General features: G+C 42.8%; 1 protein-coding gene and 1 long non-coding RNA gene across 2 annotated transcripts in view; both read right to left on the bottom strand.

The window, feature by feature from the left end:
• LOC139572507 (uncharacterized) lies at positions 1-544 on the bottom strand. The gene is made up of 2 exons (XR_011674439.1): positions 328-544; positions 1-184 (listed from the first exon to the last, which is right to left on the bottom strand). It is a non-coding gene; the product is annotated as an uncharacterized lncRNA (long non-coding RNA).
• A 20055-nt stretch (positions 545-20599) lies between these two features.
• LOC139574054 (X-linked interleukin-1 receptor accessory protein-like 2) overlaps positions 20600-23842 on the bottom strand; it is a 325366-nt gene continuing 322123 nt past the window's right edge. The window contains exon 11 of the mRNA XM_071398191.1: positions 20600-22717. Within this exon, the coding sequence (XP_071254292.1) occupies positions 22017-22717 (701 nt within the window). The 3' untranslated portion in view covers positions 20600-22016. The remainder of the gene's footprint in view (positions 22718-23842) is intronic.

Genomic DNA, 23842 nt, shown 5'->3' with positions numbered 1-23842 from the left:
TGCTTTTAAAATTATATATATTTATTACTTTCCAAATAAACTTTATATTTCCATGGAAGTACATGGGTAGCCATGAGAAAGACACACAGCCCTTCTTCTTGTCCAAGACTATGGTCCTCTCGCTCTTCCTCATCAACAAGAGGCACAGCTTGCTCAGTCCCTGTAGCATCTTGCAGAATCAGTTCTGGCAAAACATGTAAAAGCAGAAACAAAAAGGCCGGTATTAGAGCATTGGTGATGCAGTGGGTTAAACTGAAAAAATATTATTGTTGCAGTCAATTGGATTAAATTATGAGAAAAAGTTACATTAAACTCAATAATATTTACCTTTCACTCTTTGTGCCACCTCCTCCTTGACCAGCACAAGGTGCTCCACCCACATCAGAGAAAAATCCAGATCCAAGGCAGCTGCTTTGAGGTAGACTGGATCTGAAAAGGGGGCAGTGATTCCATCTTGTGTCCTGGCCATCTTCACATTGATGAAGATTCCAAGAAATCTTTTGTTCAGGGATGCCTGGAGACTTCTGACCAGGCCGCTCAAGAAATGGACTTGAGGCTTCCGCTGCTCCAGGTGGTGATTCAAGGACAGGACCGAGGGAACAACAGAACTGATTGTGACTATCTTCTCCCCCTGTGTCATATCTGTTGCTTCTCCAAATGGCCTCAGGATGTCCACCAACTCCTTCAACTTATTCCACTCCCGTACTGTGAACAACAACTCCTTGTGCCCAGCCTTTTCTAGAACACGACTGAGCTTTCAATGATCACATTGGATAACTGCCTTCACTTGTCTCAGTGTTGAGTTCCATCTTGTGTTGACAGCAGCAGGGGTGCCTCTTTCCCCAAATTCAGCCTCAACCACCTCTTTGAATGTTGTGCTTGTATGTAGCAGTGAGCTGATTTTTGATAACCTTGAAAGAGGAGTCATCACTTTTGTTTCTTTCAAGCCGTCTCCCACCACCAGCTGGAGAGTGTGGGCAAAACACTACAAACGCTGCTATTTTTGCTATAGCAGCATCCACTGTTTGCTGGTCTTCCAGGGTTAGGTCATTCCAGAGCTCTGGGTCATCAAGGTAATCTTCGTCATGTACTTCATCTTCTTGTTCAAAGGGGAAGCACACCGTGAATGCTTTTCTCATGTTGGCAGCATTGTCACTAATGATATAGTCCAATTTATCTTTAATGCTGTACTCACCACATATGGCTTCAAATTGCTCACAGATTCTTTCGGCCATGTGTGGGCCTTTGAAGCGGTCACAGGCCAAGAGATTGGACTTGAGCTGAATCCTCTCTCCATCTTTCTCCATACAGTGCACAGTGACACCAAGGAAACCCCTCATCTTTCGGTCATACCAAATGTTCACTGTGACTGAAACATGGTCTGTGTTGCTCAACTGAGTTTTCAGTTTTGAACGTCTCTCTGTAGCGAGGTTCTCTACTTTTGATGTCAATGTTCTACGACACACTGGGCTGTACTTACTGTCAACCACTGACAGAAAGTGACGAAAACTCTTGTTTTCCACAATAGACAGAGGCAAGTTGCAATCGATAACCAGGTCGGACAGTATTGTATTGTTGATAGCTTTCTGCTGTGGATGATTCATGCTGTACTGCCCTACACGGGTCTCCATGAACTGTGAGATTGGAGACTGTTGTGATTCACTTGTGACACTTTTGTTCATCTGGTATTGTTCAAATCTGTAACCATATAAAAAAATAATTGAGCGTGGCAGTAGCACAATCTTGCCTGGTCTCAATCTTGGGTGCAATGATCAAGTTCCCGCATTGGCTGACTGTGTGGAGGCTCATTGATTTAACGTTATGTTAGCCTACATGTTATACTAGCAAAGTTATATATAGCTGTCGGCTATATTAGCCACGACTTACCGTTCTTTGTGCAGCTTCAAATGTCGAACAAAGTTGGAAGTTGTTGCGCCTCCATCTGTAATTTTCTTCCTGCATGTTTTGCAAGTTGCAATCCGTTTTTTGTTGACTACAGCGTAGTCTGTATATCCGAAAATAATAATTTGGGTATCATCTTTCCAATGGCTCAATCTGAATTCACACGCAACTTTTTCTCCGCTGACACAATTTGATTGGCTGCTGTCCGATTCAAACTTTAATCCGTTAAATGAAGAGTTGATGCACTGCACACTTTTTTAATAGCATAATTTTTCATATTTGGGCTTGGAGAGGGTATCAAGTCAGGTCGAGCCATAAGGCTCAAGTCCAAGTCAAGTCACGAGTCATTGGTGTTAAAGTCAAAGTCGAGTTGCAAGTCATCATATTTGTGACTCGGGTCCACACCTCTGCAAGCGGCAGCCTCCTTTTCCAAAGAATCCCAAACCTGCGGCCTTAAAGAGCAGCTGAAGATCACATGCGATCATTATGCAATATAAATTGAGGATGCTGAATTCACTGTTTTTATTCAGCAGTTGAGTCGCAAAATGAACATGGTAAAGAGTGACTTTTCCTCCATAATGAGTGCACTTGACAGCTGCCCTGATTATATTTCCCCTAATATAAACTCTCTGTTAAGGATCATTGTCACACTTCCAATAACATCATGCAGTGTGGAGAGACTTTTCTCAACAACAACTAGGATAAAAAATTGTCTTCGCACATCAATGACAAGCGCCCAGCTGAACCACTTCAGTTTGCTGTCTTTTGAGCGTGAACAGACAGATACATTGGATTATGATGAAATCATCACCACATTCAACTCAAAGCCTTGCCGTCTGCGCCTTGTGATGTAGGTCACGCCTTATGATACGTCTACTAAAGGTAAGGTACCTTTTTATAGTACTACTGCTTGCCATGGTATAAATGGTAACATCAAATATAGGCTTGTTTGCCCATCGAGATTAAAGTGTGCCTGAAGATGAGTTTTATGTTGTTGGCAACTGGTCTAAAGTTACTGTCTTATTTAATATGCTGGGATAGGTAATTATTTGTATATGTTAACGAGGTTGCTCCAAGTACTATGCACTAGTATAAAACGATTGTATTACGAAATAATATATTAGTTATATTATTGGATAATATTGGATTGCGTCCTACCTGACAGGTCGCTCCTACCAGGTGGCGTGGCGAGAATCTGTCTCCGCACCACGTGCTCTCACCACTGGTGTCCCCCAGGGCTCTGTTCTAGGCCCTCTCCTATTCTCGCTATACACCAAGTCACTTGGCTCTGTCATATCCTCACATGGTCTCTCCTATCATTGCTATGCAGACGACACACAATTAATCTTCTCCTTTCCCCCCTCTGATAACCAGGTGGTGAATCGCATCTCTGCATGTCTGGCAGACATATCAGTGTGGATGACGGATCACCACCTCAAGCTGAACCTCGGCAAGACGGAGCTGCTCTTCCTCCCGGGGAAGGACTGCCCGTTCCATGATCTCGCCATCACGGTTGACAACTCCATTGTGTCCTCCTCCCAGAGTGCTAAGAACCTTGGCGTGATCCTGGACAACACCCTGTCGTTCTCAACTAACATCAAGGCGGTGACCCGTTCCTGTAGGTTCATGCTCTACAACATTCGCAGAGTACGACCCTGCCTCACGCAGGAAGCGGCGCAGGTCCTAATCCAGGCACTTGTCATCTCCCGTCTGGATTACTGCAACTCGCTGTTGGCTGGGTTCCCTGCCTGTGCCATTAAACCCCTACAACTCATCCAGAACGCCGCAGCTCGTCTGGTGTTCAACTTTCCCAAGTTCTCTCACGTCACCCCGCTCCTCCGCTCTCTCCACTGGCTTCCAGTTGAAGCTCGCATCCGCTACAAGACCATGGTGCTTGCCTACGGAGCTGTGAGGGGAACGGCACCTCCGTACCTTCAGGCTCTGATCAGGCCCTACACCCAAACAAGGGCACTGCGTTCATCCACCTCTGGCCTGCTCGCCTCCCTACCTCTGAGGAAGTACAGTTCCCGCTCAGCCCAGTCAAAACTGTTCGCTGCTCTGGCACCCCAATGGTGGAACAAACTCCCTCACGACGCCAGGTCAGCGGAGTCAATCACCACCTTCCGGAGACACCTGAAACCCCACCTCTTTAAGGAATACCTAGGATAGGATAAAGTAATCCTTCTAACCCCCCCCCCCTTAAAAGAGTTAGATGCACTATTGTAAAGTGGTTGTTCCACTGGATATCATAAGGTGAATGCACCAATTTGTAAGTCGCTCTGGATAAGAGCGTCTGCTAAATGACTTAAATGTAAATGTAATAATATACGGTGCACATCACAAAATAAATGTGATAAACAAGTAGAAAAAATGCCTTAACAAATTTTTCTAGGCCTATCCCCAAAAAATAAAAAAATTCTGGCTATGCCCCTGGTTTGGAGAATATATTGGCACGGGTGTTGTTAGGCCCGAGTCAAAGCCAATATATCCTCCAAACACCGGCTTCTCGGGCATTATCACTTAAGTGTAAATGGGATGTGCTGATGAAGCAGCTGTAGCTGTAGTCTTCAGAGAAACTGGATAGGTAATTATGGAAGCCAATTCCCACCCCACCCCCAAAATGTATTAAAAATAAAAAACAGAAATACCTTATTTACATAAGTATTCGGACCCTTTGCTATGAGACTCGAAGTATAGTTCAGGTGCATCTTGTTTCTATTGATAATCATTGAGATGTTTCTACAACTTGATTGGAGTCCACCTGTGGTAAATTCAATTGATTGGACATGATTTGGAAAGGCACACACCTGTCTATATAAGGTCCCACAGTTGACAGTGGATGTCAGAGCAAAAACTAAGCCATGAGATCGAAGGAATTGTCCATAGAGCTCCGAGATGTAGAGCCTCGACACCGGTGCACCCACAAATTTACTCTGTATCGGTACCCCCTTTATATAGCCCCGCTATTGTTATTTTAATAATTAGTTATTCTTATCTCTTACTTTTTTTTAGGTATTTTCTTAAAACTGCATTGTTGGTTAAGGGCTTGTAAGTTAAGGGCTTGCATTTCACTGTAAGGTCTACTATACCTGTTGTGTTCGGGCACATGTGACAAATACAATTTGATTTGATTTGATTTTAGACAGGATTGTGTCGAGGCACAGATCTGGGGAAGGGTACCAAAACATTTCTGCAGCATTGCAGAATGGAAGAAGTTTGGAACCACCAAGACTCTACTCTGCTTAGCCTAACTGAGCAATTAGGGGAAAAGGGCCTTGGTCAGGGAGGTGACCAAGAACCAGATGGTCACTATGACAGAGCTCTAGAGTTCCTCTGTGGATATGGGAGAACCTTCCAGAAGGACGACCATCTCTGCAGCACTCCACCAATCAGGCCTTTATGGTAGAGTGGCCAGACAGAAGCCACTCTTCAGTAAAAGGCACCTAAAGACTCTCAGACCATAAGAAACAATATTCTCTTGTCTGATGAAACCAAGTTCGAACTCTTTGGCCCCGATGGTCACTCTGACAGAGCGCCAAAGTTCCTCTGTGGAGAACCTTCACTCAACCAATCAGGCCTTTATGGTAGGGTGGCCAGACGGAAGCCAGTCCTCATTAAAAGGCACAGTTTGCCAAAAGGCACCTAAAGCACTCTCAGACCATGAGAAACAAGATTCTCTGGTCTGATGAAACCAAGATTGAACTCTTTGGCCTGAATGCCAAGCGTCATGTCTGGATGAAACCTGGCACCATCCCTACGGTGAAGCATGGTTGTGGAAAGCATCATGCTCTGGGGGATGCTTTTCAGCGTCATGGACTGGGAGACTAGTCAGGATCGAGGGAAAGATGAACAGAGCAAAGTACAGAGAAATCCTCGATGAAAACCTGCTCCAGAGCGCTCAGGACCTCAGACTGGGAAGAAGGTTCCCCTTTCAACAGGACAACGGCCCTAAGCACACAGCCAAGACAATGCAAGAGTGGCTTCGGGACAAGTCTCTGAATGTCCTTGAGTGGCCCAGCCAGAGCCCGGACATCTCTGGAGAGACCTGAAAATAGCTGTGCAGCAACACTCCCCATCCAACCTGACATAGCTTGAGAGGATCTGCAGAGAAGAATGTGAGAAACTCCCCAAATACACGTGTGCCAAGCTTGTAATGTCATTCCCAAGAAGACTCGAGACGGTAATCACTGTCGAAGGTGCTGAGTAAAGGGTTTGAATACTTACGTATATATGATATGTCCGTTTTTTATTTGTAATAAATTAGCAAACATTTCTAAAATCCAGTTTTTGCTTTTTTGTTATGGGGTATTATGTGTAGATTGATGAGGGGAAAAAACTATTTAATCTATTTTAGAATAAGTCTGTAACCTACCAAAATGTAGGTTACATTGTAGGAGTTGGGCCGGTTTTATGACTTAACGACTGGTCGTAAACTTTCTCTCTTGCCTTTGCAGCATGGAGAAGTTAAAAATCCCTTTGTTACAACAGAGAGAGAATTTGCTGCCAAAATTCCAACATCCAAAAGCGGATAATGAAACAATATTTCTAACATAAAGAATGTGGGAAATGGTTGGTGGGGATCCAAACAGTAATCATGTCAAAAGTGTATTATTTTGTGATATCATTAAGGATGGTATAACTTTATAACTGTATCTCTGAGGGTGTACACATTCTAGTTATCATGTTTGCATCCAAATGTTGAATAAAATAAATGATTAGTTTAAGAACCTTTATTGAAGATAAAATGTGATTTTAGCCTTCTAAATGAGAATAGTTTTTCATAAACTTTTGCTAAGGCAATAACCAAGCCCACATGAGCACAGATTTCGTGTCAACATGATGGAATGTCCCCTTTTTACCCAATAATTAACTTCTTATGGCTGCAGGGGCAGTATTGAGTAGCTTGGATGAAAGGTGCACAGAGGTGCCCAGAGTAAACGGCCTGCTCCTCAGTCATAGTTGCTAATATATGCATATTATTATTAGTATTGGATAGAAAACACTCTGAAGTTTCTAAAACTGTTTGAATTATGTCTGTGAGTATAACAGAACTCATATGGCAGACAAAAATCTGAGAAGTTCCACTTCCTGTTTGGATTTTTTCTGAGGCTGGTAGATTTTCAACCAAGCTCCCAATGAAATTACAACGAGATATGGATGAGTTTTCACTTCCTACGGCTTCCACTAGATGTCAACAATCAATAGAACTTTGTCTGATGACTCTAATGTGAAGGGGGGCCGAAGGAGACAGGAATGATTCACCACTGCCATGAGGTGACCACGCATTGAACACGCGCGTTCACGTGAGAGGCAGCTCCGTTCCATCGCTCAACTGAAGTCAATATAATTCTCCGGTTGGAACGTTATTCAAGATGTATGTTAACAACATTCTAAAGATTGATTCAATACATCGTTTGACATGTTTCTACTGACTGTTACGGAACTTTTGGACATTTCGTCACGTTATAGTGGACGCGCTTTGTGACTTTGGAATTGTTTACCAAACGCGCTAACCAAAGTAGCTAATTGGACATAAATAACGGACATTATCGAACAAATCAAGCATTTATTGTGGACCTGGGATTCCTAGGACTGCATTCTGATGAAGTTCATCAAAGGTAAGGAAACATTTATCATGTATTTTCTGGTTTCTGTTGAATCCAACATGGCGGCTAATTTTACTATTGTTCTGAGCTCCGTCTCAGATTATTGCATGGTTTGCTTTTTCCGTAAAGTTTTTTTGAAATCTGACACAGCGGTTGCATTAAGGAGAGGTATATCTATAATTCCATGTGTATAACTTGTATTATCAACGACATTTATGATGAGTATTTCTGTTGAAACGATGTCGCTATGCACTATCACTGGATGTTTTTGGAACTAGTGAATGTAACGCGCCAATGATTTTTTTATATAAATATGAACTTTATCAAACAAAACATGCATGTATTGTGTAACATGAAGTCCTATGAGTGTCATCTGATGAAGATCATCAAAGGTTAGTGATTAATTTTAGCTATATTTCTACTTTTTGTGACTGCTATCTTTCGCTGGAAAAATGGCTGTGCTTATTGTGGTTTGGTGTGACCTAACATAATCGTTTGTAGTGCTTTCGCTGAAAAGCATATTTGAAATCGGACACTTTGGAGGGATTAACAACAAGATTACCTTTAAAATGGTATAAGACACATGATTGACTGAGGAATTTTAATTATGAGATTTCTGTTTTTTGAATTTGGCGCCCTGCACTTTCACTGGCTGTTGTCATATCATCCCGTTAGCGTGATTGCAACCATAATTAAAGGACTCATAACGCAATTTACATTAGACCAGCATGACAGACAGCATGAGCTGAATGTTACAAAATGTTGGGAACCTATGAAAACGAGATCAAAACATGCCTGGTTGCTGTCGGTGTGTAAAGTGGTCCTAGCTGCACCCTGAATAATCAACCATTGAGACCAGACAGCGTGGAGCGGTGGCTACATGGCTGGACATGGTTAAAACTACAAGATCAGAAAATGGTAAGACCCTCTGAAACTCTCGACGAGTGACGAAGGTGAAGACTAGACTAAAACATGCACCGCCTGCAGCTAACGAAGAAGTCTATAACTAGGGACATTGTGACCTCTGGTGGACAACCAGAGACTTACATCGAACCACTTCCATAGACAGATTGAGTTCAATAGAGAGAAGACAAAGACATCCACACATAAATATATACATTGCAATTATTTTCAAATGAGCGTTTGTTCATGTGCAAAGTATTCATATTCCCATGAGCATAGCTTCCACATGTATGTACGATAAGCCCACTCTCTTTGTCTGTCCCGCTTTTTCTTTCCCCACCCCCTTCCATTTCTATGTGAGAACTGAAATGGTCTATTCATTATTTTTCCATTTTAGTAGACGATTATATCCAGAGCAACTTACAGTAGTGAGTGCATACATTTTTATACTGGTCCCCCATGGGAATCGAACCCACAACCCTAGCATTAGCAAGCGCTATGCTCTTCCAACTGAGCCGCATCATCAATTACTGTATTGTACTGTTTTGTGCATTGTTTTTCCTCATGGCGATGGAAAGTCTACAGGTACAAACCTAGATGACCAACCTATGTACAATACTTTAATGTACATTTACATGAAATGGTTTGTAAGGATGATAAATTAATACTGCACAAAAAGTGGTTGTTTTCCTAGTGATTTGATCTAGAAAAATACTTTATTTGATGTGGATGTATGGTGTCTTTGCCCATGACTTTGCACCTTTTGATGTAAATGTTTGAGGACAGGTTTTTTTCTTCTTTCGGACTGCTTTCGGTTTGCTAATACTGCTGTAGCACCCTCAGCACCCCTACTTCCCGCGCCTATGGCCCCATGGTGGCGGTGGGGTTATGCTATGGGCAGGCATAAGCTACGGACAACAAACACAATGCACAGAGACACCGTGACACGATCCAGAGGCCCATTGTCGTGCCATTCATCTACCCCCATCACCTCATGTGTCAGCATGATAATGCACGGCCCCATGTTACAAGGATCTGTACACAATTCCTGGAAGCTGAAAATGTCCCAGTTCTTCCATGGCCTGCATCACCAGACATGTCCAGAACAGACTATGGAAGGCGCATAGTACTAACTACTAGAGCCATGACTACATGGAACTCTATTCCACATCAAGTAACTCATGCAAGCAGTAAAATTAGATATAAAAAACACTTTATAGAACAGCGGGGACTGTGAAGCAACACAAACATAGGCACAGGCGCATGCACACACACATGATAAAATACGCACTATACACACACGTACACATGGATTTTATACTGTAGATATGTGGTAGTTGTGGAGTAGGGGCCTGAAATCTGTGTTGTGTGTTGTGAAAAGTGTGTTGTGAAATCTGTGAATGTATTGTAATGTTTTTAAAATTGTATAAACTGCCTTAATTTTGCTGGACCCCTGCCTTGGCAGCAGCTAATGGGGATCCATAATAAATACAAATACATCTCACCCATTGAGAATGTTTGGGATGCTCTGGATCAACGTGTACGACAGCGAGTTCCAGTTCCCGCCAATATCCAGCAACTTCGCTCAGCCATTGAAGAGGAGTGGGACAACATTCCACAGGCCTCAATCAACAGCCTGATCAACTCTATGCGAAGGAGATGTGTTGCGCTGCATGAGGCAAATGGTGGTCACACCAGATACTGACTGGTGTTATCTTTGACCAACAGATGCATATCTGTATTCTCAGTCATGTGAAATACATAGATTAGGGCCTAATTAATTAATTTGGACTGACTGATTTCCTTATATGAACTGTAACTCTTATATGAAGTAAACTCTAAAATTGTTGCATGTTGCGTTTATATTTTTGTTCAGTATACATGTAATTTGACCCAGTCAAATTGTATTGAATGAACTCTTCCTGTGATTAGGATCAGCACTGCTGCTCAAAATAACTTGATTACAGGTAAACACTATCTGGACTTCTCTTTCTCCATATTTCTTATAATCTCCTCCAGAACTTTCCTGCCTCGTAGGAAACTATAAAAGTCTTCAATCCCGCCCACACACATTTGACATGCACAATTGAACTGATGATTTCTTTAAAATGACACAATGCCAGCATATTGTTACCTTAACTTCTCTTGGGTAGGGGGCAGCATTCGGGAAATTTTGGATGAAAAGCATGCCCAAATTAAACTGCCAGCTACTCATCCCCAGAAGATAAGATATGCATATTATTAGTAAATTTGGATAGAAAACACTCTGACGTTTCTAAAACTGTTTGAATCATGTCTGTGAGTATAACATAACTTATTTAGCAGGCGAAACCCCGAGGACAAACCATTCAGATTTTTGTTTGTTTGAGGTCACTCTCTTTTCAATGGTTTTTCATTGGGAAACCAGATTTCTAAGGGACCTTCTTGCAGTTCTTACCGCTTCCACTGGATGTCAACAGTCTTTAGAAATTGGTTGAGGTTATTCCTTTGTGTAATGAAGAAGTACGGCCATCTTGAAGGAGGGTCACTCGAAGTGTCCTGTTTGTTAGAAGCGCGGGACCAGAAAGCTAGCTACAGTTGGTTTTAATCCTGTATTGAACACAGATCCATCCCGTCTTCAATTTTATCGATTATTTACGTTAAAAAATACCTAAAGTTGTATTACAAAAGTAGTTTGACATTTTTTGGCAAAGTTTACAGGTAACCTTTGAGATATTTTGTAGTCACGTTTCACAATTTGGAACTGGTGTTTTTCTGGATCAAACGCGCCAAATAAATTGACATTTTGGATATATATCGACGGAATTAATCGAACAAAAGGACAATTTGTGATGTTTATGGGACATATTAGAGTGCCAACAACAGAAGCTCGTCAAAGGTAAGGCATGAATTCTATTTTTATTTCTGCATTTTGTGTCGCGCCTGCAGGGTTGAAATATGCTTCTCTCTCTTTGTTTACAATGGTGCTATCCTCAGTTAATAGCATCGTTTGCTTTCGCCGAAAAGCCTATTTGAATTCTGACAATGTTGGCTGGATTCACAACCAGTGTAGCTTTAATTTGGTATCTTTCATGTGTGATTTAATGAAAGTTAGATTGTATAGTAATTAATTTGAATTTGGCGCTCTGCATTTTCTCTGGCTTTTTGCCAAGTGAGACAGTAACGCTACTGTCCCGCCTAAACTCAGATTTTTGGATATAAATATGAACTTTACCGAACTAAACATGCATGTATTGTGTAACATGAAGTCCTATGAGTGTCATCTGATGAAGATCATCAAAGGTTAGTGATTCATTTTATCTCTATTTCTGCTTTTTGTTACTCCTCTCTTTGGCTGGAAAAATGGCTGTCTTTTTCTGTGACTTGGCTCTAACCTAACATAATCGTTTGGTGTGCTTTCGTTGTAAAACCTTTTTGAAATCGGACACTTTGGCTGGATTTACAACAAGTGTATCTTTAAAATGGTGTAAAATACTTGTATGTTTGAGGAATTTAAATTATGGGATTTCTGTTGTTTTGAATTTGGCGCTCTGCAGTTTCACTGGCTGTTGACGAGGTGGGACGCTACCATCCCACATACCCTAGTGAGGTTTTTTAACAACCTTTCTCTACAATCCAATACATTGAATCCAACACACAGCAAACCACTCGAAACCGGAGTTATAATTTACATGAGGTGGATACTATGCACTTTGTAGTCGGACTATAGATTATTTTCAATTCATTAATTAAGTAAATTTGGGCTGCCAAACACACACACACACACACACACAGATTACTGCACCTGTACATAGCCCATCTATAATTTAGCCCAAACAACTACCTCTGACCCTAGTGTATTTATTTATTTATTTATTTTGCTCCTTTGCACCCCATTATTTATATCTTTACTTTGCACATTCTTCCACTGCAAATCTACCATTCCAGTGTTTTACTTGCTATATTGTATTTACTTCGCCACCATGGCCTTTTTTGCCTTTACCTCCCTTATCTCACCTCATTTGCTCACATTGTATATACTTATTTTTTTTCTACTGTTTTATTGACTGTATGTTTGTTTTACTCCATGTGTAACTCTGTGTTGTTGTATGTGTCGAACTGCTTTGCTTTATCTTGGCCAGGTCGCAATTGTAAATGAAAACTTGTTCTCAACTTGCCTACCTGGTTAAATAAAGGTGAAAAAAGGACTGTAACCCATGTTAACATGTAGAGGAGCATAGTGTAAAACTCACTATAGAACAAGACATATTGGATAGACACCATACCTGGTGTCACTGTTCCTATCAAAAGGAAGTGTGTACAACTGTTTCATTCGAACTCTGTGTTTGGTCAGAGTCCGAACAATGGTAGTCAGGCTGATGCTTTCCACATGGTGAAATGCCAGGTTGTCCTCTACAATTCTGGTCTGAATTTCTCTCAGCTTTATTGCATTATCAGCAATGACCAATCCTACAATGGCATGCTCTTGGTCTTCACTGAGGAGCTTTCCTCTTCCCCCAGAGGGAGGAAGACGTTGCATCCTTTAGAGGAACAAAAATACAGATGTATTTGCATTGGGACTGATGGCCTACAGTTACTGTGGGACATAGCAACAGTAATGATAGAAGAAGCCCTTGTGAAATGCATTACTTACCTGTTGGTTTGTTGAAAATTCCGGATAATGGAAGCCACGGTTGACCGTCTGAGATTAGGCTGGACTCTTTAACCAGCCTCTCTCAGTGATAGACCATGGTTTATCACATGGTCTATGATGGTGGCTCTTATTTCATCAGTGACAACAGCTCTTACTCTCCTTTGAACACCACCACACATTCTTACTCCTCTCCCCCTACCTCTCCTTCTCCCTTGTCCTGGTCCATCTACTCCTCTACCTGGTCCAACTACTCCTCTCCCTGGTCCAGCTACTCCTCTGCCTGGTCCAGCTACTCCTCTGCCTGGTCCAACTACTCCTCTGCCTGGTCCAGCTACACCTCTCCCTGGTCCAGCTACTCCTCTCCCTGGTCCAGCTACTCCTCTCCCTGGTCCAACTACTCCTCTGCCTGGTCCAGATACTCCTCTGCCTGGTCCAGCTACTCCTCTGCCTGGTCCAACTACTCCTCTGCCTGGTCCAGCTACTTCTCTGCCTGGTCCAACTTCTCCTCTACCTGGTCCAATTACTCCTCAACCCTGGTCCAACTACTCCTTTCCCTGGTCCAACTACTCCTTTCCCAGGACCAGCTACTCCTCTCCCTGGTCCAACTACTCCTCAACCCTGGTCCAACTACTCCTCTCCCTGGTCCAGCTACTCCTTTCCCAGGTCCAGCTACTCCTCTCCCAGGTCGATCTACTCCTCTCCCAGGTCGATCTACTCCTCTGCCTGGTCCAACTACTCCTCTGCCTGGTCCAGCTACTCCTCTCCCTGGTCCAGCTACTCCTCTGCCTGGTCCAGCTACTCCTCTGCCTGGCCCAACTACTCCTCTGCCTGGTCCAGCTACACCTCTCCCTGGTCCAGCTACTCCTCTCCCTGGTCCAGCTACTCCTCTCCCTGGTCCAACTACTCCTCTGCCTGGTCCAGATACTCCTCTGCCTGGTCCAGCTACTCCTCTGCCTGGTCCAACTACTCCTCTGCCTGGTCCAGCTACTTCTCTGCCTGGTCCAACTGCTCCTCTACCTGGTCCAATTACTCCTCAACCCTGGTCCAACTACTCCTTTCCCTGGTCCAACTACTCCTTTCCCAGGACCAGCTACTCCTCTCCCTGGTCCAACTACTCCTCAACCCTGGTCCAACTACTCCTCTCCCTGGTCCAGCTACTCCTTTCCCAGGTCCAGCTACTCCTCTCCCAGGTCGATCTACTCCTCTCCCAGGTCGATCTACTCCTCTGCCTGGTCCAACTACTCCTCTGCCTGGTCCAGCTACTCCTCTCCCTGGTCCAGCTACTCCTCTGCCTTGTCCAGCTACTCCTCTACCAGGTCCAACTACTCTTCTGCCTTGTCCAGCTACTCCTCTCCCTGGTCCAACTATTCCTCTCCCTTGTCCAGACATCATTTTTTCTCTCTCTGCTCCTCTGTGTTGTTCTGTATCCACAACACCTGGCTATGTCTTCGATTGAGATTGGAATCAGCTGTGGTTGGTCTATTTTACACAATTTACAGTAAATCAGCTATTTCTCAATGTTTCAATGATCTGTTCATTCAAAAATGCTTATCAGCTGTTTCAATATAGCTTTTGAGCTGCTGTTGTTGCAGAAGTAGGTTATTTATACTATATATAAGGTTTTGAACATTGGGTCTTCATTTCTGGCATGCTGTGTGCAAGCATTTGTAAATAAGACAAAGAGTCATCATTTTGGTATTGAGTAAGCTTGTATGTAAAGACAATTTAAGCATTTTAGAAACGTCTTAATTGACTGAATATTCTGTGAAAACAACATGAATTGTGTTAATGGTATGGTCCACAACAGATGGATGTTGTGCTAATTGTGTTTAGAGTTTTGAAAATGTGACTACAGATTGGACAAAAGGATGTTAGCGATTGTAAAAAACTGTAAAGTGACTAGTGTTCCATTATTAAAGTGACCAGTGATTCCATGTCTATGTAATGGGGTAGAGCCTCTAAGGTGCAGGGTTGAATAACCGGGTGGTAGCCAGCTAGTGATGGCTATTTAACACTCTGATGGCCTTGAGATAGAAGCTGTTTTTCAGTCTCTCAGTTCCAGCTTTGATGCACCTGTACTGACCTCGCCGTTTTGAATGGTAGCAGGGTGAACAGGCAGTGGCTGGGGTGGTTGTTGTCCTTGATGATCTTTTTGATCTTCCTGTGACATCGGGTGCTGTAGGTGTCCTGGAGGGCATGTAGTGTGCCCCCTGGTGATGTATTGGGCAGACCTCACCATCCTCTGGAGAGCCCTGCGGTTGCGGGCCGTACCAGTTGCCATACCAGGCGGTGATACAGCCCGACAGGATGCTCTCAATTGTGCATCTGTAAAAGTTTGTGAGGGTCTTAGGGGCCAAGTCACATTTCTTCAGCCTGAGGAGGCCTTGTTGTGCCTTCTTCACCACACTGTCTGTGTGGGTGGACTTTTTCAGATTGTCAGTGATGTGTACGCTGAGTAACTTGAAGCTTTCCTGTGTGGCGCAGCGATCGAAGGCACTGCATTTCAGTGCTAGAGGCGTCACTAGAGACCCTGGTTCAATCCCGGGCTGTATCACAACCGCCCGTAATCGGGAGTCCCATAGGGTGGCACACAATTGGCCCAGCGTCGTCTGAGGTAGGCCGCCATTGTAAAATAAGAATTTGTTCTTAACTGACTTACCTAGTTAAATTAAATAAATACAAATTATCCGCTGTGGTCCCATTGATGTGGATAGAGGTGTGCTCCCTCTGCTGTTTCCTGAAGTCCACGATCAGCTCCTTCATTTTGTTGAGGGAGAGATTATTTTCCTGGCACCACTCCACCAAGGCCCTCACCTCCTCCCTGTAGGCTGTCTCGCCATTGTTGGTAATCAGGCCTACTACTGTTGTGTTGTATGCAAACTTGATGATTGAGTTGGAGGCGTGTATGGCCACGCAGTCATGGGTGAACAGGGAGTACAGGAGGGGGCTGAGCACGCACCCTTGTGGGGCCCCTGTGTTGAGGATCAGCGAAGTGGAGGTGTGGTGTCCTACCTTCACCACCTGGGGGCGGCCGGTCAGGAAGTCTATGAACCAATTGCACAGGGCGGGGTTCAGACCCAGGGCCCGAGCTTAATGATGAGCTTGAAGGGTACTATGGTGTTGAAGGCTGAGCTATAGTCAATGAACAGCATTCTTACATAGGTATTCCTCTTATCTATTCAATGTATTTGACCTATACTGGCAGGGTCTACAGACAATCACTGATTACAAAGGGAAAACAAGCCACATCGCAGACACCGTTGTCTTCGGGGATAGGGCAGTGTGCAGTGTGATGGCGATTGCATTGTTTGTGGATCTATTGTGGCGGTATGCAAATTCGAAGTTGATCTAGGGTATAACGGTAAGGAAGAGATGATATGATCTTTAACTAGCCTCTCAAAGCACTACATGATGACAAAAGTGAGTGTTAAGGGGCGATAGTCATTTAGTTCAGTCACCTTTGCTTTCTTTGGTACAGGAACAATGGTGGACATCTTGAAGCAAGTGGGGACAGCAGACTGGGATAGGGAGAGATTTAATATTTCTGTAAACACTCCAGCCAGCTGGTCTGCTCATGCTCTGAGGATGAGGGTAGGGATTCTGTCTGGGCTGGCAGCCTTGCGAGGGTTGTCTTACTCACGTCGGCCACAGAGAATGAGAGTCCACAGTCCTTGGGAGCAGGCCGCGCCGGTAGCACTGTGTTATCCACAAAGCGGGCAAAGAAGATGTTCGGCTTGTCCGGGAGCAAGATGTCGGGTGTCTGCGACGTGGCTGGTTTCCCTTTGTAATCCGTGATTGTCTGTAGACCCTGCCAGTGTAGGTCAAATACATTGAATCCATCACACAGAAAACTATTCCATACTAAAGTTATATACATTTCTATCAAAACTATCAATCTTATTTTGTCTCACTACAGATTATTTTGAATTCATTAAGTACATTTTGGCAGACAAAGCAAGCATGCACACATACACACACACACACACGTGTAATTAACTATACATACCTGGAAGGTTATTGCTGTGCTCGTCTCTGAAACATGGATAGACGGAAATCACCACGCAATGCTACTATCTCAATTTATTTTGATGGTATCTAGACATTTTGAGAATGTGTGTGTGTGTGCGTGCGTGTGTGCGTTTGTTAGCCCATATGTAATTATGGAGCCCATTCCCACAACATAGTATCAATCTTTTATATCGACATTAAAAAACTATCTCCAAATTTCGAGATACTAAGTAAAAATGTCAAGATAAGAAAGTAACATTTTTGAGATACTATCTAAAAAGTAAGTCACAATTCCGTGATACTACCTCAAAATGTTGAGATACCAAATAGAAATGATGAGATACTACATAAGTCAAAATTTCAAGATACTAAGTCAACATTTTGTGATATGTACGTAGAAATGTCAAGATACTATCTAAAAATCTTTAGATACTAAGTCGAAATGTCTAGATACTATCTTAACATTTCTAGATACTAATTCAACATTTCGTGATACTATCTCAAAGTTTAGAAATACTAAGTAAACATTTCGAGATACTTAAGTCAACATTTTTTAGATACTATCTAAAAATGTCTAGATACAAATCGAAATCTGTAGTTACGTCAGTCAAAATTTCTCGATACTATACATTTTTTTTGAGATACTAAGTCAACATTTTTAGATAGTAGAACATACTTAAAGGATATGTTTCTTCATTTGTAACATTGTGTGATTTCAGAGGTGGCACCACAGGTCCAAGATGTGGTGGGGGAGGAGGGGGTTCCTGGGTCCCAGAGTTTTTCATGATCTGGTAGTTAGCCTCTCCTCGGGGACCGCCAGCAGGTTCATGTATTTGATCTATTTCAGAACTAGCACACCTGACTCAACTTGTCAACTAACCATTGATTAGGTGAATCATGTGAACTAGTGTAACTTCTGGGGGTCCCAGAGGAGAGAAAGTTTGAGAACCACTGGGGCTAACCTAACCAGGTAAAACTAGGTAAAACTCTGGACTCTAGTTGGAAGGTACGACAAAGTAATAAATCAGCTGTAAAATGGTTTTATATAGGCTATGATGGGACCAAATGTTTTTTAATCAGACAACTGCAATTGGACAATCAAACTAACAGGGCTGAGTTTGCTTTATGCAGTGTTGCATCGTGTAATTAAAAAGTTACTTAATATACAGTGGGGAGAACAAGTATTTGATACACTGACGATTTTGCAGGTTTTCCTACTTACAAAGCATGTAGAGGTCTGTAATTTTTATCATAGGTACACTTCAACTGTGAGAGAAGGAATCTAAAACAAAAATCCAGAAAATCACATTGTATGATTTTTAAGTAATTAATTTGCATTTTATTGCATGACATAAGTATTTGATACATCAGAAAAGCAGAACTGAATATTTGGTACAGAAACCTTAGTTTGCAATTACAGAGATCATACGTTTCCTGTAGTTCTTGACCAGGTTTGCACACACTGCAGCAGGGATTTTGGCCCACTCCTCCATACAGACCTTCTCCAGATCCTTCAGGTTTCGGGGCTGTCGCTGGGCAATACGGACTTTCGGCTCCCTCCAAAGATTTTCTATTGGGTTCAGGTCTGGAGACTGGCTAGGCCACTCCAGGACCTTGAGATGCTTCTTACGGAGCCACTCCTTAGTTGCCCTGGCTGTGTGTTTCGGGTCGTTGTCATGCTGGAAGACCCAGCCACGACCCATCTTCAATGCTCTTACTGAGGGAAGGAGGTTGTTGGTCAAGATCTCGCGATACATGGCCCCATCCATCCTCCCCTCAATACGGTGCAGTCGTCCTGTCCCCTTTGCAGAAAAGCATCCCCAAAGAATGATGTTTCCACCTCCATGCTTCACGGTTGGGATGGTGTTCTTGGGGTTGTACTCATCCTTCTATTCCTCCAAACACGGCGAGTGGAGTTTAGAGCAAAAAGCTCTATTTTTGTCTCATCAGACCACATGACCTTCTCCCATTCCTCCTCTGGATCATCCAGATGGTCATTGGCAAACTTCAGACGGGCCTGGACATGCGCTGGCTTGAGCAGGGGGACCTTGCGTGCGCTGCAGGATTTTAATCCATGACGGCGTAGTGTGTTACTAATGGTTTTCTTTGAGACTGTGGTCCCAGCTCTCTTCAGGTCATTGACCAGGTCCTGCCGTGTAGTTCTGGGCTGATCCCTCACATTCCTCATGATCATTGATGCCCCACGAGGTGAGATCTTGCATGGAGCCCCAGACCGAGGGTGATTGACCGTCATCTTGAACTTCTTCCATTTTCTAATAATTGTGCCAACAGTTGTTGCCTTCTCACCAAGCTGATTGGCTATTGTCCTGTAGCCCATCCCAGCCTTGTACAGGTCTACAATTTATCCCTGATGTCCTTACACAGCTCTCTGGTCTTGGCCATTGTGGAGAGGTTGGAGTCTGTTTGATTGAGTGTGTGGACAGGTGTCTTTTATACAGGTAACGAGTTCAAACAGGTGCAGTTAATACAGGTAATGAGTGGAGAACAGGAGGGCTTCTTAAAGAAAAACTAACAGGTCTGTGAGAGCCGGAATTCTTACTGGTTGGTAGGTGATCAAATACTTATGTCATGCAATAAAATGCAAATTAATTACTTAAAAATCATACAATGTGATTTTCTGGATTTTTGTTTTAGATTCCGTCTCTCACAGTTGAAGTGTACCTATGATAAAAATGACAGACCTCTACATGCTTTGTAAGTAGGAAAACCTGCAAAATCGGCAGTGTATCAAATACTTGTTCTCCCCACTGTATGTCATCACTATTGAGTAGCCTAGCCTTTCAAAGTTTGAATATAAACCGATCACATTTTCGCTTAACACAAATAAATAGGCCTATTTTAGGCTATAAGTACATACAGTAGCTTAGGCTATAAATACATGACGTTACTGCTTCGTTTCCCCTGGCCAGAGGGGATCAGAGTGCATAGGCTTCTCTAGGCTACCTGCAGTTGTGGGTGTTATCAGTAGGCTACAGTTGATCAGACTGAAGCACAGATTAATTGTGCACGAGTTGACAAATTATGAGGCAAATTAGTCTAAACAACAGTACTTTACTAAACAACAAAAGTGTTGGGGCATATGCCAGTTCGCCACACATTTGCTTATCTTTGCCGTATGGATAGATGGAAATCGCCACATAATGTTACAAATGAAGACAAATATCCTATATGTATGTTTTACCATCTCGAAATGTCAAGTTAGTTTCTTGAAATTCTGCCTTAGTGTCTCAATTTTGACTTAATATCTCGAAATGTTTTGATTGTATCGCCATTTTTTTTTTAAGTTGCGGGAATGGGCTTCCATAGGTAATAGAGGGCCACCTAACAAACATACAGTATTTCAGTTTTTGCGACGTGGAAAGACTAAAGCTCCTGTTGCTGACATGTATGACCATTGAAAGCATGACATATTGTACTCCACCACATAGATTAATATTATTACTCCACTTAGGTAAAGTGACAGCATTACATGACAATCAAAACCAAACAAAGTGCCTATGGAATAAATCAAGCAGTAAACAACCTGTGTGATTTCAACATGATTTAATATACAGCCATTCGCAAGGGTCCCATAAAATTATTTATTTGATATCATCATATGCACATTGATGCCCTTGCTATTCATGGCATGGAATCACTATCAAAATCCATCAGCTTGCAAACAGAAAAAAAGGCATTAAATAAACTTATGATTTATAACTGATGTTGGAGAAGACATCTGTGGGCAGTTCAGCAATGGTTCAGACTGATGGTTGAAATCTCTTTGACCTCCTGCGGTTAGTATTTTAGTTTGCTCTTGAAGGTCACCAAGCTCAGACCATGTCTAAGTAATTTTTTTTACAATCTTGGTATTTCGGCTATAACGCAATGAGACAGATAGAGGGTGCTATATTAAAAAACAAAGCAGACAAATAGGATGAATTCTCTAGGGTGGAGCCAGGATAGAAGCAGCAAAGCAACTTATGCGGAGAAGAGGAAGATTCTTTAAGACTATTCTCTTCTCATTTTGCAAAATAAATAAAATAAAATAGATACAAATGCACATATCTCAGGTGATTCCAGTTCCATTCCATTTCTACAGTACAGTCAGTCAAAACTACGATCGGTTCCCAAAGCACCACACTGAGTCCATCTGTAACCTTTAGAGAGCAGGTCATCCTCAAGGAGACAACTCAATAGTAATCTGAAAACAATATGGCCGAAAGGGAGGAAAGAAGGCATGAAAAGCAGGGGAGGATTTCAGCAGAGAAGTAGAAAAAAAGTTGATGAGGGCTTCTTGTTTTTACCAAAAAGAATTAGCAACGTAACTGGCAGAAATCAAGAGACAGCAACTAGAGTCACAGAATACAACTCAAACAAATATTGTATCAAACATTTCAAATATTCATATTTAATTGGCCTCAAACAATGACAATACCTTCAAACATTATTGATTTGCTTAAATATACTGTAAAATGTTTAAAGCTCACAGAGAATGTGTTCAGTCGGTCTTTACAGAATTGTGCCGCAATGAGAAATGTCCCCCTTTCCCATGAAGTATCCCAGGTCAGAATCATTTAATGTGGATTCACTCACATACTCATACACCATTAACATCTCAAAGGAATCATCATGAATGTTTATAGAAGATATGAAAACTGTACATAATAACAATACCTTGAACATTAAAAACAAGGTTTTTTAATGTATTACTTATCTCTGAAAAGGAGACATTTTTCAAGTAAGAAAATGATGACTGGAGCAACTCCTTTTTTCCCCTTTTTTTCTTATGGCTGAACGAAAAAAATAAAACATTTAATCGCCAATGAAAGTAGTCCGTGAGAAATGATTGTGTTCAGTCTTTTTTTTTGATCAGTGTTTTGTCTAAATGAGTCTTCATGCAGATAAAAAAAAGCTAAAAATAAATAAAGATGGTGCCATCAAGCCGGTTGCTGAATATCAGTCTACCAGATATCACTTGTGAGTTCCCTTCCAGATAGAGGGACGAATGTGCTGTTCAAGTGGATCTCCTGCTTGCTCTTTCCCATCGTGTTGTTCTGAGTCACCTGTCCGTTGAGCAGCGTCATGGGGATATTGCAGTACATGTGACGGTTACTCAAGGTGGCTATCTGCACGGGGGAACCGGGCATCTTATACTCGTAACTACGGGTGCAGTAGTGTCTCATCTGGGGGTGGCCGGCCTGGTTAAAGTCTGGGATCTCGGCATGGTGGGCGGGCGCCAGCGAGGCAGACGTGGTCGTCATGGCGATGGTGGAGACCGTCTGCAGGTCGCCGAACAGGCCCTGCTCTCCGGAGTCAAGCACCTGCCGGCGAGACAGCATCTCCTTCCTCTTTACCGGCATCTCGTAAATCACCTGCTTCCAAAACTTGGACTTGAGCTCGTTGCTCTTAGGGCCCCTCCACTTGATGATGGTGAGCACTTTGATGGTGTTCTTCAGGGCCTCCACCTCTTGGTAGTTGATGACGCTCTTGAGGTCAGCACACTCGATCATAATGACCTTGATCTCCCCTGTCACCAGCATGCTGTGGAGCCGTGTCTCCAGCTGGAAGATGCTCCAGCCACGCTTGGCCACAAACTCAGGAGTCAACACGATGATCAGCCGCCTGCTTTGCTCCACGCTTCGCGCCAGGTCCTCGATGTAGACTGGAGAAGAGAGACATACAAAGAGAAATAGGGAGAGGGAGAGAGGGAGAGAGATACAGAGAGAGAGAGGGAGAAAGAAAGAAACAGAGAGAGAGGGAGAAAGAAAGAAACAAAGATACAGCGAGAGGGAGAAAGACAGAATGATACAGAGAAAGGGAAAGAAAGAGAGAGAGCATGTCAAAGAATAGCGTGTAACAAAACATTCATATTTGTCCATTTAGAATTGAGATCACAGCAGTATGAAGCTGCAGGTCTAAAACAACACCCCGAGACATTACAAAACACAGAAGCAAACAACACTCTGATCTATGTCACATTACACCCCCTATAACTACTCCCACTATACCGCCAAACAGATAGTATCAGGACACCACACTTTAAAAACACATCACTTTAGTCAATATAGGCTTCTCACTACCCTGACGTATTAATCATAAACCTGTAGGTGAACATATTCCAATAGTAATGTCATTAGCCTGTTGAAAAGCAGGCAAAACATGTACACTGCGAAAGAGGGTGTCTATGAGTCATAGAAAACAGGAAGTTAATGGGAGAGAGAGAGAGAGAGAGAGAGAGATGTAGAGGTAAATTCCATATTAGCTCTTAGCGGATGGCTGGCTCAGGCTGGGTAATGGTCTATAGTGTCCTGCCTTCCCCTGCAGGGGCCCTGTCTTTTACACCTGCACGTGTCACATCACACATTGGCCCTCCTCTACCTCAACCGCCCACCCCACTGCTGCACACACATTGCTCCACACACCACACCCATAAACCCCACATCTTCCTTCCCTGACACCCAGCACCACCCCAGGCACCAGTGCCACCACACGACTTGTGCCCCACCTCCATATCCTACTACAAACGCACATTCCTATACATACGACGATTAGCATGAAAGTCAACATAAGGCCTAATCACATTAATAGCGTCATAACAGAGATCACAAGAAAGAAAACACAAAAATAAACATAAAAAGGCCTAAACAGTTGATTAAAACACTTGATACATCATCTTATTATTGTTGGGCCAAACTAAGCAACCTAGAGTAGGAGTGCTGATCCAGGATCTGTCCATGTAATATTATTCATTATGATCTATGGCAAAACTGATACTAGATCAGCACTC

Source organism: Salvelinus alpinus, chromosome 4, assembly GCF_045679555.1.
Source record: "Salvelinus alpinus chromosome 4, SLU_Salpinus.1, whole genome shotgun sequence".
Taxonomy (NCBI): domain Eukaryota; kingdom Metazoa; phylum Chordata; class Actinopteri; order Salmoniformes; family Salmonidae; genus Salvelinus; species Salvelinus alpinus.
This window is presented reverse-complemented; position numbering and strand designations above follow the sequence as displayed.